Genomic DNA, 19,410 nt, shown 5'->3' with positions numbered 1-19,410 from the left:
AGAGCTCTGTCACATGACCTCTTTCTCTGTGAGCAGCAGCCCCTCCCAGTTTGTTTATACTACAGACTCCGGGGCTTCTCTGCACATGGAGAGGAAGATGGCAAAGAAACTGCTGCATCTAGGTAACAGACAATAGGCAAAGATGTTTTACATCCCAAGAGCTGGCGCTAAAGAGGAAATGTACTATGTAATAATCTGTCAGTTCCTCTTCTCTGGCTTCTGGGCTGCTGCCACTGTTTGTCATCATAAAATTGACATCAGATTTTTATTATAAACATTTCATCCTTCTAGTTTTTTTTTCATATTACAAAAAGAAATCTAAGCAATGATCAGTGACCGCAGGAGGGGAAGGTGATTACATCTCATGATCGGGGGAGGGGGAGGTGTCACTATCCTTCCAGGAAAGCTGGGTGGTAGCAGCGATACAAAGGTCACCCAGCTTTCCTTCATAAGGAAATGTGGCCAGATATCATACATTGATACAAGGTCACAGTGTAATGTATAAAGTGCTGCCCTGGAAGGGGGGGGGCTGGTCACATACTGGAGGGGGGGAGCCCCATGTTATCACTGGTGGGGGGATGGTCACATACTGGGGAGAGAGGGGACTGTGTAATCACTGGTGGGGGGCTGGTCACATATGGGGGGGGGGGGCGTGTAATCACTGGTGGGGGGCTGGTCACATACGGGGGGGGGGGGGCGTGTAATCACTGGTGGGGGGGATGGTCACATACTGGAAAGGGGGGGCCCCCGTGTAATCACTGGTGGGGGGGGCTGGTCACATACTGGGGAGGGGGACCCCCTGTAATCACTGGTGGGGGGCTGGTCACATACTGGGGAGGGGGACCCCCTGTAATCACTGGTGGGGGGCTGGTCACATACTGTAGAGGGGGACCCCCTGTAATCACTGGTGGCGGGCTGGTCACATACTGTAGAGGGGGACCCCCTGTAATCACTGGTGGCGGGCTGGTCACATACTGTAGAGGGGGACCCCCTGTAATCACTGGTGGGGGGCTGGTCACATACTGTAGAGGGGACCCCCTGTAATCACTGGTGGGGGGCTGGTCACATACTGTAGAGGGGGACCCCCTGTAATCACTGGTGGGGGGCTGGTCACATACTGTAGAGGGGACCCCCTGTAATCACTGGTGGGGGGCTGGTCACATACTGTAGAGGGGACCCCCTGTAATCACTGGTGGGGGGCTGGTCACATACTGTAGAGGGGGACCCCCTGTAATCACTGGTGGGGGGCTGGTCACATACTGTAGAGGGGGACCCCCTGTAATCACTGGTGGGGGGCTGGTCACATACTGTAGAGGGGACCCCCTGTAATCACTGGTGGGGGGCTGGTCACATACTGTAGAGGGGGACCCCCTGTAATCACTGGTGGGGGGCTGGTCACATACTGTAGAGGGGACCCCCTGTAATCACTGGTGGGGGGCTGGTCACATACTGTAGAGGGGACCCCCTGTAATCACTGGGGGGGGGCTGGTCACATACTGTAGAGGGGGACCCCCTGTAATCGCTGGTGGGGGGCTGGTCACATACTGGGGAGGGGACCCCCTGTAATCGCTGGTGGGGGGCTGGTCACATACTGGAGACATCGCTGAAGTTTGTTACGGTTTGGCTACATTCTCGCTTGAAGATCTTGGGACACGTTCTGTGGCTTCTCCATCACTGAAGATGGCGGCTGCTCCTCCGCAGGGATGACAGGAGGCCGTGCAGGGTCTCAGTCACTGCGACCTGAATACAAGAAGAGAAGAGGCAGCTGAGACCTGAAGACTCGAGCAGCAGCTTGTAGGAAATGCTGAGACCGATGTCATAGGCAAAGGGCAGGAGCTGCAGCCGAGGTCCTCTATCTATATGTTAGGGGGATTGTGACTGATGTATTGGTGGAAGCCCCCACCCCCTCCATCCTCACTTTTTCTGGTACAATGTTTGATCCATGACCCCACATCACAGCTGACCCCTGCCAGAAGATGCGAGGCTCCAAAATCCCATATACCAGTGGTGGCTAACCTATGGCCTCCAGGTATCTTCCTGCAGTCCCAGACAGCCCAGGACTTGCTGTCCACAGTTATATTAAAGTGACAGCTGTACCTGGGACTACTGGAGGAGTGGGAAGGTGCGGACAGATCTGGATTATCATTGTAGCTCCGGCCCTGACAATTCCTCCCGTTTATGGGACCCTGGAGCGAAGCTACAATGATCATCCAAATATCTTCTGCATTATTGGTGTCCTCAGGGGCTGGTATGAATGAAAGCTGTGACAGAGAAGAGAGTTTATTCCCAGCAACCTTAGATACAGGCAAAAAGTGCACTAGCGATATATATGGGCATGACAGATGGCGAATTATTCTAGAGGCACGCATGTACGGATGGATAGAAGTGCGTATAATAATCACAGAAAGTGACTGACCTCGTAGAGACGGTCGCCCCATAATTAGAGGAAATAGACCAATATATAATAAACTATTCCCTCTCATAATTATTTGAAAAATCTGAATTCTTTTCCCACCACTCCAATTTTAAATCTCTTGTTTCCATACATGTAGTATAAGTAGTACATCCATCTTGTCTTGTTATTATTGATAAAAGTAAAATTTTATTGCTCTTTGGTCTATGGACCTTTAGTTTGCAGAAATACACATTTTGTGGTTATATACTGGCCACTATAGGTCCAGACCATGCCAGTGATCTTAGGTGTATCTATTTATTTTGTCCACCTGGGTGGTAGTTTGGGCACCCGGTCTCTAAGAGGTTGGCCATCACTGCCATATAAGATGTGTAAGTGACCAGACTACAGGACGCCCACAGGTAATGCACATGGTGAGATAACAGCACATTATTCTAACTGCAGCAGCAGCAGCTCCTGAAGTCTCCCCCTGACCCCACCTCACTTTAATACAAAGCACCAGTATAATTCTATGGCAGGTCCGGTTTGGTACTGACCTGTGGTGTAATGCAGCGGCGCCCCCCACCATCCACTCGTCATGGAGGAGACGTGATTCCTGCCCGAGCCCCAGACATTATCAGTCACATTAGATTTTCATATATTACAGTTTTAGCATCTCTGCCGCTCTCCCAGGGGACTTGCAAGGGGTTTACTTTATAAGTCCCATAGTTTTTGGATAAAAGTAATACATTATCTTCGCCCTACACATGGTGAAGTGTGTCCCAGCCCCCCCCCCCCCCCTTACCCGATAGGGTTGGGGGTCGTCCAGCCGGCGCTGCAGGGGGCTGAGGCCGCTCAGGGATCTCTGGGTGTAGGATCTGACCTCAGCGATTGTTGGAAGAGGCTGCACAACCTGAAAGCACAAGGCGGCGCTCAGAGCAGCAGCTTCTAGGAGGGAAGCTCCACTTTTCTTACATCTGTCCCTCATCTCCCACAAATATCAGCCCCCCAATACCTGTCCGTGCTGGAAGTAGAGGCGATGCAAGGATTCTGCTCTGATCGGAGTCACACACTCATTATCGGCACCTCTGCCCAATTCATAAACTTTCACTTCCTTCCCGAGCTCCGGCGGAGGCTCCTCCTCCAGCGTCATGAGGTCCAGGAGCTGCTGATCTGTAACCAATGAGGGAAGCATAGAGACACAGTGTAACACTCACTATTCTGCTGCTGGTGCAGTCACTGTACATACATGACATTACTTATCCTGTACTGATCCTGAGTTACATCCTGTATTATACCCCAGAGCTGCACTCACTATTCTGCTGCTGGTGCAGTCACTGTGTACATACATGACATTACTTATCCTGTACTGCTCCTGAGTTACATCCTGTATTATACCCCAGAGCTGCACTCACTATTCTGCTGCTGGTGCAGTCACTGTGTACATACATGACATTACTTATCCTGTACTGATCCTGAGTTACATCCTGTATTACACCCCAGAGCTGCACTCACTATTCTGCTGCTGGTGCAGTCACTGTGTACATACATGACATTACTTATCCTGTACTGATCCTGAGTTACATCCTGTATTATACTCCAGAGCTGCACTCACTATTCTGCTGCTGGTGCAGTCACTGTGTACATACATGACATTACTTATCCTGTACTGATCCTGAGTTACATCCTGTATTATACCCCAGAGCTGCACTCACTATTCTGCTGCTGGTGCAGTCACTGTGTACATACATGACATTACTTATCCTGTACTGATCCTGAGTTACATCCTGTATTATACTCCAGAGCTGCACTCACTATTCTGCTGCTGGTGCAGTCACTGGGTACATACATGACATTACTTATCCTGTACTGATCCTGAGTTACATCCTGTACTGATCCTGAGTTACATCCTGTATTATACCCCAGAGCTGCACTCACTATTCTGCTGCTGCTGCAGTCACTGTGTACATACATGACATTACTTATCCTGTACTGATCCTGAGTTACATCCTGTATTATACTCCAGAGCTGCACTCACTATTCTGCTGCTGGTGCAGTCACTGTGTACATACATGACATTACTTATCCTGTACTGATCCTGAGTTACATCCTGTATTATACACCAGAGCTGCACTCACTATTCTGCTGGTGCAGTCACTGTGTACATACATGACATTACTTATCCTGTACTGATCCTGAGTTACATCCTGTATTATACCCCAGAGCTGCACTCACTATTCTGCTGCTGGTGCAGTCACTGTGTACATACATGACATTACTTATCCTGTACTGATCCTGAGTTACATCCTGTATTATACCCCTGAGCTGCACTCACTATTCTGCTGCTGGTGCAGTCACTGTGTACATACATGACATTACTTATCCTGTACTGCTCCTGAGTTACATCCTGTATTATACCCCAGAGCTGCACTCACTATTCTGCTGCTGGTGCAGTCACTGTGTACATACATGACATTACTTATCCTGTACTGATCCTGAGTTACATCCTGTATTACACCCCAGAGCTGCACTCACTATTCTGCTGCTGGTGCAGTCACTGTGTACATACATGACATTACTTATCCTGTACTGATCCTGAGTTACATCCTGTATTATACCCCAGAGCTGCACTCACTATTCTGCTGCTGGTGCAGTCAGTGTACATACATGACATTACTTATCCTGTACTGATCCTGAGTTACATCCTGTATTATACCCCAGAGCTGCACTCACTATTCTGCTGCTGGTGCAGTCACTGTGTACATACATGACATTACTTATCCTGTACTGATCCTGAGTTACATCCTGTATTATACCCCAGAGCTGCACTCACTATTTTGCTGGTGGTGCAGTCACTGTGTACATACATGACATTACTTATCCTGTACTGATCCTGAGTTACATCCTGTATTATACCCCAGAGCTGGACTCACTATTCTGCTATAGCAGTGTCTAGACTAGAGGACTTCTTTGTAGATGAGCAGACCTGGTGGTCGACTTGTCTGCCTGACCTGGACATGTTGCTGAATTGGTGACGACCCAGCAAGTTGACTCAACTATCCACAGATCTGCCAATCCGGTAATATTGCGGGTCAGGCGACCATCTGATCCGCTCAGCTCTACTCTTCTTACAACATGACTGGTACACAAAAGCTTTTCAGACAGTGATCCAGCAGGGGATGCTGCGGTCTATGTGGTGCTTACTGTGGCGGTCGTACAGTCTGTACACGGCTTTGCTCCCTGGTATAGTCGTCTTTTCTTGGTCCTCGCTGATCTTGATACGTGGTTGGTCGTTCACCTGCACCAACTACAATGACAAGAGTCTGTGACACTGGAGCGGTGATCCAACCAGGCTGAGGCCATGACTGTTTTATATCCCTGTCCTGTCTACACCAATCACTTACCTCCAGATGCCCAAAACCAAATCTACCAGTTATTAGCAGCTTCTACATAATCATTACACTGTGACGGGGGAGTAACATTGTGCAAAAGCCCTTACACCTCACCTTCCCTCTCCTCCTCCGTCCTTCCCCGCCTCTCCCTCCCTCCCTGCTCCTCCGTCCTTCCCCGCCTCTCCCTCCCTCCCTCCCTCCCTGCTCCGCCGTCCTTCCCCGCCTCTCCCTTCCTCCTCCTCCTCCGCCGTCCTTCCCCGCCCCTCTCTCCCTCCTCCGCCGTCCTTCCCCGCCTCTCCCTTCCTCCTCCTCCGCCGTCCTTCCCCGCCCCTCTCTCCCTCCTCCGCCGTCCTTCCCCGCCTCTCCCTTCCTCCTCCGCCGTCCTTCCCCGCCCCTCTCTCCCTCCTCCGCCGTCCTTCCCCGCCTCTCCCTTCCTCCTCCGCCGTCCTTCCCCGCCTCTCCCTTCCTCCTCCGCCGTCCTTCCCCGCCTCTCCCCTCCTCCGCCTCTCCCCTCCTCCTCCTCCGCCGTCCTTCCCCGCCTCTCCCTTCCTCCTCCTCCGCCGTCCTTCCCCGCCTCTCCCTTCCTCCTCCTCCGCCGTCCTTCCCCGCCTCTCCCTTCCTCCTCCTCCGCCGTCCTTCCCCGCCTCTCCCTTCCTCCTCCTCCGCCGTCCTTCCCCGCCTCTCCCTTCCTCCTCCTCCGCCGTCCTTCCCCGCCTCTCTCTCCCTCCTTCCCCGCCCCTCTCTCCCTCCTCCGCCGTCCTTCCCCGCCCCTCTCTCCCTCCTCCGCCGTCCTTCCCCGCCCCTCTCTCCCTCCTCCGCCGTCCTTCCCCGCCCCTCTCTCCCTCCTCCGCCGTCCTTCCCCGCCCCTCTCTCCCTCCTCCGCCGTCCTTCCCCGCCCCTCTCTCCCTCCTCCGCCGTCCTTCCCCGCCTCTCCCTTCCTCCTCCTCCGCCGTCCTTCCCCGCCTCTCCCTTCCTCCTCCTCCGCCGTCCTTCCCCGCCTCTCCCTCTCTCCCTCCTCCGCCGTCCTTCCCCGCCTCTCCCTCTCTCCCTCCTCCGCCGTCCTTCCCCGCCCCTCTCTCCCTCCTCCGCCGTCCTTCCCCGCCCCTCTCTCACTCCTCCTCCGTCCTTCCCCGCCTCTCCCTTCCTCCTCTTCCGCCCTTCCCCGCCCCTCTCTCCCTCCTCCGCTGTCCTTCCCCGCCCCTCTCTCCCTCCTCCGCCGTCCTTCCCCGCCCCTCTCTCCCTCCTCCGCCGTCCTTCCCCGCCCCTCTCTCCCTCCTCCGCCGTCCTTCCCCGCCCCTCTCTCCCTCCTCCGCCGTCCTTCCCCGCCCCTCTCTCCCTCCTCCGCCGTCCTTCCCCGCCCCTCTCTCCCTCCTCCGCCGTCCTTCCCCGCCCCTCTCTCCCTCCTCCGCCGTCCTTCCCCGCCCCTCTCTCCCTCCTCCGCCGTCCTTCCCCGCCCCTCTCTCCCTCCTCCGCCGTCCTTCCCCGCCCCTCTCTCCCTCCTCCGCCGTCCTTCCCCGCCTCTCCCTCCCTCCTCCGCCGTCCTTCCCCGCCCCTCTCTCCCTCCTCCGCCGTCCTTCCCCGCCTCTCCCTTCCTCCTCCTCCGCCATCCTTCCCCGCCTCTCCCTTCCTCCTCCTCCGCCATCCTTCCCCGCCTCTCCCTCCCTCCTCCACCGTCCTTCCCTGCCGCTCTCTTCCTCATCCAGGCTGATCATGGTAATGGTAAAAATCTGCCATGTCCACATCTGCCATTGGGGAGACTTGGGCGCCCCCTTGCACCTGTGACCTGCTGATGCCAGCAGATTCAGATGATTTGTATCTAGTATGTGGCCAGGATACACAGGAGATCATCCCGGATAAAAGATTCTGGTCCCGGCCCCATAGGAAACCTAATACCCCGGATATATCTGACCTTGTAGACACAGCCCAGGGACGGCTGCAGGGGGCAGGTGACCAGGTGGGTGCCAACACCAATCACATTGATCTCATTCTCCTGTAAGTACAGAGATAACACAACATTATTACTTACCCATGGAGTCTGATATTATAAATATACTGATGTGCAGCAAAAAAACTCCTGCATAGGTACAAGCAAAGCTTCCTGCCGCCACCACTAGGTGGGGCCCAGGAGATTATTGCAGACTGATCATACATAGAATCCAATGGTTACACAGTCTGCAGTCAATGCCTGAGCTCCCCCTAGTGGTGGCTGCAGGTAGTGAATTTCATGGTCTATGTAGAGGCTTTGGAGCTTTGCATGTGACCTGTAGGGGGCGCTGGGTGCACTCACTGCTCGTGTCAGAAGCTTCAGACTCTTCTCGCTGATGTTATTACTGACGGCAATAGACAAGGTCCTGAAACTGGGAGCCTCAAACCTACAACAAGGAGAGAAGTCACATCCAGGAGGTGCAGCAACATGCCCCAGGGGAGGGTGAAGATTGGGACGAGGGGACAAGAGAAAGGACATGGTGCTCCCCTCTGCACGGGACCCTCACCTCTCCGCACACTGCAGGAAAATCTTCCGGATCTCCACAGACTGTCGCGCCAGGTCTCCGCTGTCCAGTCGCACCCCAACTGCCGTGTACCCCAAATCCTGCAGGGCAAGAGCCACCGCACAGAAATTGGGGATCCCGCTCCTGGCAGGCAAAGAGTCGGTGGTTAGGACACGTATATGACTGAACACCCGTGGCCCCGGGCCCCTCTTACATCATCACGCTGTAGGTGTCCACCACCACCAGGAAGTTTCGGGGGAAGGCTATGGCGTAGGACACAAAGGCCGCCAGTTCTCCGGGGTTCGTGCTCTGCGGAGGGATCTGCAGAAGGTCGCACACTCTTTGCAGCCACGACTGCGCCAACGCCAGGAAATCTGCCCCTCCCTCCTGACTACCAGCCGGGTGCAAGGCCTGATGGGAGAAATAACCCATGTATCATTGCCTGGGTGATGTATACAAGCCTCCAGCGCGGGGGAGGGGCTTCTTATATCCGTACCTGGTGCCGGACTTCATCCAGGGAGCTGAAAGAAGCCACGTAGGAGTGGGCCACGGTGCCCGCCACTGGAATGCCAAACCGCTGCCCCGCCAGCACGTTACTGGTGCAGTCAAAGCCTAAGGAGGTGGACAATCAGCGGCGGTGCCCACCAGATCCAGCAGTGTCTGCAGGTGGTCTCCACACTTACCCCCGATATAAGAATATTTGGAGGCAGAGAGCCCCCCGTCCGGACCCTGCGCCCTCCTCAGACCCATCTCCACCAACTTCTTGTCTGCACCCACCACGAGGCGGAAACGAGCAGCGTTAGTGGCTACCAGGCTGTAAGATGAACAAAGCGGAGGAGTCCGGGGTTACGTGCAATGCTCTGCAGATAGATATACAACTGCTTGCTGTCAGTGAATGGAGGTATGCGCCTCAGTCTCTCTCTAATTACCGGTTCTATGAGCAGGTCTAGGTGTGGGCGCTATCATTACTCTCGCCATGGGGGGGATTCAGGATCTATAAGGATTGATGATCAGATCCCCCCCTCGGTGTCAGTCTTTACTGCAGCTCTAGCTTTCTATTTGTCATCCAGGGACGTCACAATGAACAGAACTGCAGCGTCTTGTCCCCAAGCGGTCGGTGTTACCTACCTGGCGTAGTTCACCAGGCAGAGCAGGGTGGTCTCCAGCAGCTGCACCACCAGGAGGGGCCCCCGCACCTTCATCAACGGCTCCTGCAGGAGATCACATGACACGCCTGACCAATCAGAGCACAGCCCCCCCACTCCGGCCAATCAGCAGTCTCCATCTATGGGGCAGGGATCTATGGATCTCACATTTAAAGGGCTAGTGCCATAGAGAATACATGGTGTCTACTTGTTACTGTTATCCAGGCCTCTGCTTCCTGTCATTGAATGAGAACATTTATATTTGGAGGTTGCAAAATTGCAACCCAACTGTAGTTTGTTACAATGTATCAGTCTGGAGGATTACACTGTAACAAACCCTCAGCTGTAAGAGGTATTAGGATGATTCCAGTATCTTGGAGTATAGGGGGTCCGGGTGATGTGCCAGGGGGTCATTCTCTGTACCCGGGGGCCGGAGGGCGCCATACCTACTCTAGGAAACACGATGGATCCCTCCGGCACAGACGCCAGGGTCACCTCCGAGGCGTCAACCGACTCCAGGAACTGAAAGAAGCCGCGATCCACAGAGGGAGGGAGGACGGACGCCAAGTACTGGAGGTCTGCAATACACAGGGGAGGGGTCAGAGAGCAGGGGGCAAAGAGGGAGGGGCACGAGAGAGCAGGGCAGGGGGCAAAGAGGGAGGGGCACGAGAGAGAGCAGGGCAGGGGGCAAAGAGGGAGGGGCACGAGAGAGAGCAGGGCAGGGGGCAAAGGGGGAGGGGCACGAGAGAGCAGGGCAGGGGGCAAAGGGGGAGGGGCACGAGAGAGCAGGGCAGGGGGCAAAGGGGGAGGGGCACGAGAGAGCAGGGCAGGGGGCAAAGGGGGAGGGGCACAAGAGAGCAGGGCAGGGGGCAAAGGGGGAGGGGCACGAGAGAGCAGGGCAGGGGGCAAAGGGGGAGGGGCACGAGAGAGCAGGGCAGGGGGCAAAGGGGGAGGGGCACGAGAGAGCAGGGCAGGGGGCAAAGGGGGAGGGGCACGAGAGAGCAGGGCAGGGGGCAAAGGGGGAGGGGCACGAGAGAGCAGGGCAGGGGGCAAAGGGGGAGGGGCACGAGAGAGCAGGGCAGGGGGCAAAGGGGAGGGGCACGAGAGAGCAGGGCAGGGGGCAAAGGGGAGGGGCACGAGAGAGCAGGGCAGGGGGCAAAGGGGAGGGGCACGAGAGAGCAGGGCAGGGGGCAAAGGGGAGGGGCACGAGAGAGCAGGGCAGGGGGCAAAGGGGAGGGGCACGAGAGAGCAGGGCAGGGGGCAAAGGGGAGGGGCACGAGAGAGCAGGGCAGGGGGCAAAGGGGAGGGGCACGAGAGAGCAGGGCAGGGGGCAAAGGGGAGGGGCACGAGAGAGCAGGGCAGGGGGCAAAGGGGAGGGGCACGAGAGAGCAGGGCAGGGGGCAAAGGGGAGGGGCACGAGAGAGCAGGGCAGGGGGCAAAGGGGAGAGGCACGAGAGAGCAGGGCGGGGGCAAAGAGGAGGGGCACGAGAGAGCAGGGCGGAGGCAAAGAGGAGGGGCACGAGAGAGCAGGGCGGAGGCAAAGAGGAGGGGCACGAGAGAGCAGGGCAGGGGCAAAGAGGGAGGGGCACGAGAGAGCAGGGCAGGGGGCAAAGAGGGAGGGGCACGAGAGAGCAGGGCAGGGGGCAAAGGGGGAGGGGTATGAGAGAGCAGGGCAGAGGGCAAAGGGGGAGGGGTATGAGGGGGCTCAGGGGTATAAAGGTCAGTGACAGGTGGGGGGGGGGCAGTTATGTCTGTACATATACGGCACAGTCCGCTCTCCTCACCCGCCGCAGAGAAGTGAAAGTCCCGCAGGAAGTGCAGCGTCTCTTCCAGGCCACAGAACACGGTGAAGCCGCCATTGAACGGAGCCTCCCGGAAGAAGAGCTCGAACTCGGCGGCCTCGCGGTGCCGGCCGCTCCGCCAGTAGCCGTACGCCATGGTGAACTGGTAGAGATCGGTGAGCAGCGGCAGCTCCATGCCGGCGGACACCATGACACCGTGCGGCCAATGACAGCGATTATATACACAGGAAGTCCCGCCCCCGGCACCCAAAGCATGCCGGGAAGTGTAGTCCCAGCCGAGCGCCTGCGCATGCGTAATATGCCTGACTGGACGCCTCGTCTGTGACACAGTCCCCTCACTCCAAAAGGGAACCTGTCAGCAGGTGTATCCCCACTAAACTAGCAGCCCCTCAGGTATACAATGTCCTTTCTAGAATTCCCTCCTTTATATCACATCTCTCCCTGCCTGAGAAGCTAAAAGGTTCATTGGGGAAGCTGAAGGTCACATACACTTACAGGAACCTACCTGACAGAACTCTAACCCTGTGCTGTCTGGTGTTGGTGTATCATAAATTGCAGTGTAGAGATCAGGGGTATGGCTGGTGCTGAAGTATCATAAATCACGGTGCAGGGAGTAGGACTATGTCTGGTGTTGGTGTATCATAAATCGCAGTGTAGAGAGCAGGGGTATTTTACTGTAGCTCAGTTCACATTCACTTCAAAGGGATCTGAGCTGCAACACAGTAACGGAACCACAGATGCGCATAGGAATATATCAGTAGTCCTGGAGTACAACATGTTTACCACTCAAGGATTGACTGATACAACAGTAACAAACCCTCAGCTATAAGAAATATTTGAGGAGGATAGATTTTAGGGCTCTAGATGTGAAGAAGAAAAATTCTGTTCACTGACAGCAAGCAGAGGTCATGAATGATGAATGAGACATGACTGAGGTTCCTCCATCTTTATTCCTATATAGTGTCACAGGTCTGAGGTCACAGCGCGGAGCTCTTCAGGATGGTGAGGATGGCTCCCAGCGCCAGGATGATGGCGGCACAGCCGGGCTTGGTGCTGGTGCTGCTGTTGGCGTTACACAGGTCGGTGGAGCAGCAGGAGGTGGAGGTGATGAATCCAGCAAAGCTGTCACTGCCGGATGTGCAGGATGCGATACAAGTCTTGGTGATGCTCATATACGAGATCCCGGCTGAGAATAAGTGAGAAATATGTTAATTGGCTTCTCCTAGACATGTGATCAGTGGGTGGGGTTATGACTACCTGGCTGTAGATGAATGAGGGCACCTCTCAGGCCCAGGGTTGTAGCTCAAGATTTAGGGGCCTAAGGGCAAATGTTCAGCTATCTCCACACAAATTCTCCTCAAACGCCCCAGTCATGAATCATTTGTAGCTTTTACTATCAAAGGACCTACCAATTCAGCGCTAGCACAAGGTCCACTGTTTTGATGAACAAGCCCCTCTCCTCCAAAAATATATGTTGGAGAGAGCGTATCTACACTATAGCACAATGTGTCTAATGTGGCATCTTGGGGAAGAATATTATAAAAAGAGCGGGGATATGTCTACTTTATCATAAATCTCAGTGCTGAGAGCAGCGCTATGTCTGGTGCTGGTGTATCATAAATCTCAGTGCAGAGAGCAGGGCTAAGTCTGGTGTTGGTGTATCATAAATCTCATTGCAGGGAGCAGGGGTATGTCTGGTGCTGGTGTATCGTAAATCTCATTGCAGGGAGCAGGGGTATGTCTGGTGTTGGTGTATCATAAATCTCATTGCAGGGAGCAGGGCTAAGTCTGGTGTTGGTGTATCATAAATCTCAGTGCAGAGAGCAGGGGTATGTCTGGTGCTGAAGTATCATAGATCTCAGTGCAGCGAGCAGGGCTATGTCTGGTATTGGTGTATCATAAATCTCAGTGCAGAGAGCAGGGCTATGTCTGGTGCTGAAGTATCATAGATCTCAGTGCAGAGAGCAGGGCTATGTCTGGTATTGGTGTATCATAAATCTCAGTGCAGGGAGCAGAGGTATGTCTGGTGCTGGGTATCATAAATCTCAGTGCAGGGAGCAGGGGTATGTCTGGTATTGGTGTATCATAAATCTCAGTGCTGAGAGCAGGGCTATGTCTGGTATTGGTGTATCATAAATCTCAGTGCAGAGAGCAGGGGTATCTCTGGTATTGGTGTATCATAAATCTCAGTGCTGAGAGCAGGGCTATGTCTGGTGCTGGTGTATCATAAATCTCAGTGCAGAGAGCAGGGGTATGTATGGTGCTGGTGTATCATAGATCTCAGTGCAGAGAGCAGGGCTATGTCTGGTATTGGTGTATCATAAATCTCAGTGCAGAGAGCAGGGGTATCTCTGGTATTGGTGTATCATAAATCTCAGTGCTGAGAGCAGGGGTATGTCTGGTGCTGGTGTATCATAAATCTCAGTGCAGAGAGCAGGGGTATACCTGGTATTGGTGTATCATAAATCGCAGTGTAGAGAGCAGGGGTATGTTTGGTGCTGAAGTATCATAAATCTCAGTGCAGAGAGCAGGGGTATGTCTGGTGCTGGTGTATCATAAATCGCAGTGTAGAGAGCAGGGGTATGTCTGGTGCTGGTGTATCATAAATCTGAGTGCAGAGAGCAGGGGTATGTCTGGTGCTGGTGTATCATAAATCTCAGTGCAGAGAGCAGGGGTATGTCTGGTGCTGGTGTATCATAAATCTCAGTGTAGAGAGCAGGGGGTATGTCTGGTGTTGGTATATCATAAATCACAGTGTAGAGAGCAGGGGTATGTCTGGTGTTGGTGTATTATAAATCGCAGTGTAGAGAGCAGGGGTATGTCTGGTGCTGGTGTATCATAAATCTCAGGGCAGAGAGCAGGGGTATGTCTGGTGTTGGTGTATTTATAAATCTTAGTGCAGTGAGCAGGGCTATGTCTGGTGCTAGTGTATCTGTAATCTCAGTGCAGAGAGCAGGGGTATGTCTGGTGCTAGTGTATCTGTAATCTCAGTGCAGGGAGCAGGGGTATGTCTGGTGCTGGTGTATCATAAATCTCAGTGCAGGGAGCAGGGGTATGTCTGGTGCTAGTGTATCTGTAATCTCAGTGCAGGGAGCAGGGGTATGTCTGGTGCTAGTGTATCTGTAATCTCAGTGCAGGGAGCAGGGGTATGTCTGGTGCTGGTGTATCATAAATCTCAGTGCAGGGAGCAGGGGTATGTCTGGTATTGGTGTATCATAAATCTCAGTGCAGGGAGCAGGGGTATGTGTGGTGCTGGTGTATTATAAATCTCAGTGCAGAGAGCAGGGGTATGTCTGGTGTTGGTGTATCATAAATCGCAGTGTAGAGAGCAGGGGTATGTCTGGTGCTGGTGTATTATAAATCTCAGTGCAGGGAGCAGGGGTATGTCTGGTGCTGGTGTATCATAGATCTCAGTGCAGGGAGCAGGGTTATGTCTGGTGTTGGTGTATTATAAATCTCAGTGCAGGGAGCAGGGGTATGTCTGGTGCTGGTGTATCATAGATCTCAGTGCAGGGAGCAGGGTTATGTCTGGTGTTGGTGTATTATAAATCTCAGTGCAGGGAGCAGGGGTATGTCTGGTGCTGGTGTATCATAGATCTCAGTGCAGGGAGCAGGGGTATGTCTGGTGCTGGTGTATCATAAATCGCAGTGTAGAGAGCAGGGGTATGTCTGGTGCTGGTGTATTATAAATCGCAGTGTAGAGAGCAGGGGTATGTCTGGTGCTGGTGTATTATAAATTGCAGTGTAGAGAGCAGGGGTATGTCTGGTGCTGGTGTATCATAAATCTCAGTGCAGGGAGCAGGGGTATGTCTGGTGCTGGTGTATCATAAATCTCAGTGCAGGGAGCAGGGGTATGTCTGGTGCTGGTGTATCATAAATCGCAGTGTAGAGAGCAGGGGTATGTCTGGTGCTGGTGTATTATAAATCGCAGTGTAGAGAGCAGGGGTATGTCTGGTGCTGGTGTATTATAAATTGCAGTGTAGAGAGCAGGGGTATGTCTGGTGCTGGTGTATCATAAATCTCAGTGCAGGGAGCAGGGGTATGTCTGGTGCTGGTGTATCATAAATCTCAGTGCAGGGAGCAGGGGTATGTCTGGTGCTGGTGTATTATAAATCTCAGTGCAGAGAGCAGGGGTATGTCTGGTGCTGGTGTATTATAAATCTCAGTGCAGAGAGCAGGGGTATGTCTGGTGCTGGTGTATCATAAATCTCAGTGCAGAGAGCAGGGGTATGTCTGGTGCTGGTGTATCATAAATCTCAGTGCAGAGAGCAGGGGTATGTCTGGTGCTGGTGTATCATAAATCTCAGTGCAGGGAGCAGGGGTATGTCTGGTGCTGGTGTATTATAAATCGCAGTGTAGAGAGCAGGGGTATGTCTGGTGTTGGTGTATTATAAATCTCAGTGCAGGGAGCAGGGGTATGTCTGGTGCTGGTGTATCATAGATCTCAGTGCAGGGAGCAGGGGTATGTCTGGTGTTGGTGTATTATAAATCTCAGTGCAGGGAGCAGGGGTATGTCTGGTGCTGGTGTATCATAGATCTCAGTGCAGGGAGCAGGGGTATGTCTGGTGCTGGTGTATCATAGATCTCAGTGCAGGGAGCAGGGCTATGTCTGGTGCTGGTGTATCATAGATCTCAGTGCAGGGAGCAGGGCTATGTCTGGTGCTGGGGTATCATAAATCTCAGTGCAGGGAGCAGGGGTATGTCTGGTGCTGGTGTATTATAAATCTCAGTGCAGAGAGCAGGGGTATGTCTGGTGCTGGTGTATCATAAATCTCAGTGCAGGGAGCAGGGGTATGTCTGGTGCTGGTGTATTATAAATCGCAGTGTAGAGAGCAGGGGTATGTCTGGTGTTGGTGTATTATAAATCTCAGTGCAGGGAGCAGGGGTATGTCTGGTGCTGGTGTATCATAGATCTCAGTGCAGGGAGCAGGGGTATGTCTGGTGTTGGTGTATTATAAATCTCAGTGCAGGGAGCAGGGGTATGTCTGGTGCTGGTGTATCATAGATCTCAGTGCAGGGAGCAGGGCTATGTCTGGTGCTGGTGTATCATAGATCTCAGTGCAGGGAGCAGGGGTATGTCTGGTGTTGGTGTATTATAAATCTCAGTGCAGGGAGCAGGGGTATGTCTGGTGCTGGTGTATCATAGATCTCAGTGCAGGGAGCAGGGCTATGTCTGGTGCTGGTGTATCATAGATCTCAGTGCAGGGAGCAGGGCTATGTCTGGTGCTGGTGTATCAGCACCACTCCTGGGACCCCAAGAACATAAAACTGAGATGATGAACTCACCGATAGCTCCTGAGATCATGTTTGTTGCGCAGGACGTCTCGTTGTGGCTGCAGTTTGTTGCTGTCAGGCAGTTGTTGTTGTCGGATTGTGAGTTACAGGTGTAACAATGCAGAGCGTGAGCTGTGGGAAAAAGAGGAGAAAGCAGAGATTACATACGGCCGTGTATCTAAGCCCATCCTGATCTGCGTATCACACCCTGACATGTCTGATGACTAGAGATGAGCGGGTTGGTCGAAATTCTGATTCAATGGGTGCATCCGAATTTCGTGACAAAATTGAGTTCAAGACCAGGATTTTGGTCCGAACTTTGATCCGACACGAACCCCATTAATGTACCGTAAATGGGGACCCGGATTCCAATGCCCAACGGGGCAGTCACCTGGACCGGGGAAGTACCCGAAATAATATAAACAAAGAAATAATAAAAAAAATATTTTTACAAATTTATGTCACCGAACTCTGGGTTCAGGTCCAGGAAAAGAAACCATGGGAACCCCCTCCCTCCGTATACCCTCCTTATAACTTCCTTATACCCTCTGTATACCCTCCTCATACCCTCCTCATACCCTCCTTATACCTTCCGTATACCCTCCGTATAGCCTCCTCACACCCTCCGTATTCCCTCCTTATACCCTCCCTATACCCTCCTTATACCCTCCGTATACCCTCCTTATACCTTCCTTATACCCTCCATATACCCTCCTTATACCTTCCGTATACCCTCCGTATAGCCTCCTCACACCCTCCGTATTCCCTCCTTATACCCTCCCTATACCCTCCTTATACCCTCCGTATACCCTCCTTATACCTTCCTTATACCCTCCATATACCCTCCTTATACCTTCCGAATACCCTCCTTATACCGTCCTTATACCCTCCGTATACCCTCCTTATACCCTCCGTATACCCTCCTCACACCCTCCGTATACCCTCCTCACACCCTCCGTATACCCTCCTCACACCCTCCGTATACCCTCCTCATACCCTTTTTATACCCTCCGTATACCCTCCTCATACCCTCCTTATACCCTCCTCATACCCTCCTTATACCCTTCTTATACCCTCCCCATACCCTCCTCATACCCTCCTTATACCCTCCCCATACCCTCCTCATACCCTCCTCATACCCTTCTTATACCCTCCCCATACCCTCCCCATACCCTCCTCATACCCTCCGTATACCCTCCTCATACCCTCCTTATACCCTCCTCATACCCTCCTTATACCCTTCTTATACCCTCCCCATACCCTCCTCATACCCTCCTTATACCCTCCCCATACCCTCCTCATACCCTCCTCATACCCTTCTTATACCCTCCCCATACCCTCCTCATACCCTCCTTATACCCTCCTCATACCCTTCTTATACCCTTCTTATACCCTCCCCATACCCTCCCCATACCCTCCTTATACCCTCCTCATACCCTCCTCATACCCTCCTTATACCCTTCTTATACCCTCCCCATACCCTCCTCATACCCTCCTCATACCCTCCTTATACCCTCCTCATACCCTCCTCATACCCTCCTTATACCCTTCTTATACCCTCCCCATACCCTCCTCATACCCTCCCCATACCCTCCTCATACCCTCCTCATACCCTCCTCATACCCTCCTCATACCCTCCTCATACCCTCCTCATACCCTCCTCACACCCTCCTTATACCCTCCATATACCCTCCTCACACCCTCCATATACCCTCCTCATACCCTCCGTATACCCTCCGTATACCCTTTTTATACCCTCCGTATACCCTCCTCATACCCTCCTTATACCCTTCTTATACCCTCCTTATACCCTCCACAATCCGGATAGAAGAATCTGATAGAACATCAGCGCAGACATGAACATCTGATATAATGTAACCATTAGGGAATTGTACAGGTCTATCGACCTAAAACTGGTAACACCTGTGATCATTGCTGGCACCAGGGCGAGTGTTACCCTCTAATGCAGTGTATCACTATTTTTAGGTGTCAGGTCCTGCTTTATGGCAGGTGACTGCGCCCCTGATGCTGCCACCATCTTGCTACGGATGGTGTTGCCTGAGGCAAGAGGCTCAACTCGCCTTAGGGATATAATGCACTCCTGATCATCGATTGCCGTCATATCATTGGCTAAAATCTGTGTGGCCTGGACCTGAACACTGAACGAGTTCCCACCGATCCTTCGGACCAGTTATTTCTAGTGTTTACTCTGTGATGTTGCACATTTTTTGTTAATACATAATTGTTTTTCTTTTGATAGGTAAATTCTACATTCATTTACAGGGTTGGGGTCTTGTTTCGCTCTCGTCCCCAGTGGTGGGAGGAGCTTTTCCTCGATGGAGGAGCTAACGGTTTGCTTTCTAGACATTAAAGGGGGGCTCCCAAGTTTTTAAGTTATCCTATAAGCACAGGATAGGATATAACAAGGTGCCAACTAATGGGAAGAACAAGACCACTAACAATCCAGAAAAGTTCATTAAAGTCCATCGGAGTGGTCGGAGTAATTTCTGAGCACAGCGGTGGGTATCACCGGGACTCCCATTCACTGACAATAAAGGCGCTGTGCTTATCCAAGACACCAATCAAAGTGAATGGAACACCCTCCCCCACCCCCTCAAATCAGCCATGTATCTAATCCTATCCTGTGTGATACTGTCTGCTGAGCTGTGTATCTAATCCTATCCTGTGTGATATGGTCTGCTGAGCTGTGTATCTAATCCCATCATGTGTGATACTGTCTGCTGAACGGTGTATCTAATCCTATCCTGTGTGATACTGTCTGCTGAGCGGTGTATCTAATCCTATCCTGTGTGATACTGTCTGCTGAGCTGTGTATCTAATCCTATCCTGTGTGATACTGTCTGCTGAGCGGTGTATCTAATCCTATCCTGTGTGATACTGTCTGCTGAGCTGTGT

At 52.9% G+C, this 19,410-nt stretch overlaps 2 protein-coding genes across 3 annotated transcripts; both read right to left on the bottom strand.

The window, feature by feature from the left end:
* Positions 1–246: 246 nt before the first annotated feature.
* LOC140112673 (nicotinate phosphoribosyltransferase-like) lies at positions 247–11,443 on the bottom strand. 2 transcript variants are annotated; one of them, XM_072132578.1, is made up of 13 exons: positions 11,203–11,443; positions 9,869–9,996; positions 9,402–9,484; positions 8,957–9,087; positions 8,770–8,885; positions 8,488–8,684; positions 8,277–8,417; positions 8,072–8,156; positions 7,694–7,774; positions 5,597–5,699; positions 3,408–3,565; positions 3,198–3,305; positions 247–1,740 (listed from the first exon to the last, which is right to left on the bottom strand). In XM_072132578.1, exons 1-13 carry the CDS (start codon positions 11,408–11,410, stop codon positions 1,672–1,674), a joined length of 1,608 nt encoding a protein of 535 aa, XP_071988679.1. In that variant the 5' UTR covers positions 11,411–11,443; the 3' UTR covers positions 247–1,671. The 2 variants fall into 2 exon arrangements, with proteins under 2 accessions (XP_071988679.1, XP_071988680.1); XM_072132579.1 differs by lacking the exon at positions 11,203–11,443 and having other exon boundaries at positions 9,865–9,995.
* A 708-nt stretch (positions 11,444–12,151) lies between these two features.
* On the bottom strand, positions 12,152–16,626 carry LOC140112674 (lymphocyte antigen 6E-like; the record flags this gene model as incomplete). The annotated part of the gene is made up of 2 exons (XM_072132580.1): positions 12,152–12,406; positions 16,507–16,626. Coding segments are annotated over 2 exons (329 nt in total), but the record flags the coding sequence as incomplete, so codon positions are not given.
* Between the last annotated feature and the right edge of the window lie 2,784 nt (positions 16,627–19,410).

This window comes from Engystomops pustulosus, unplaced genomic scaffold, assembly GCF_040894005.1.
Source record: "Engystomops pustulosus unplaced genomic scaffold, aEngPut4.maternal MAT_SCAFFOLD_956, whole genome shotgun sequence".
Lineage (NCBI taxonomy): Eukaryota > Metazoa > Chordata > Amphibia > Anura > Leptodactylidae > Engystomops > Engystomops pustulosus.
The sequence above is the reverse complement of the archived record's forward strand: the minus strand, read 5'-3'. Positions and strand labels throughout refer to the sequence as shown.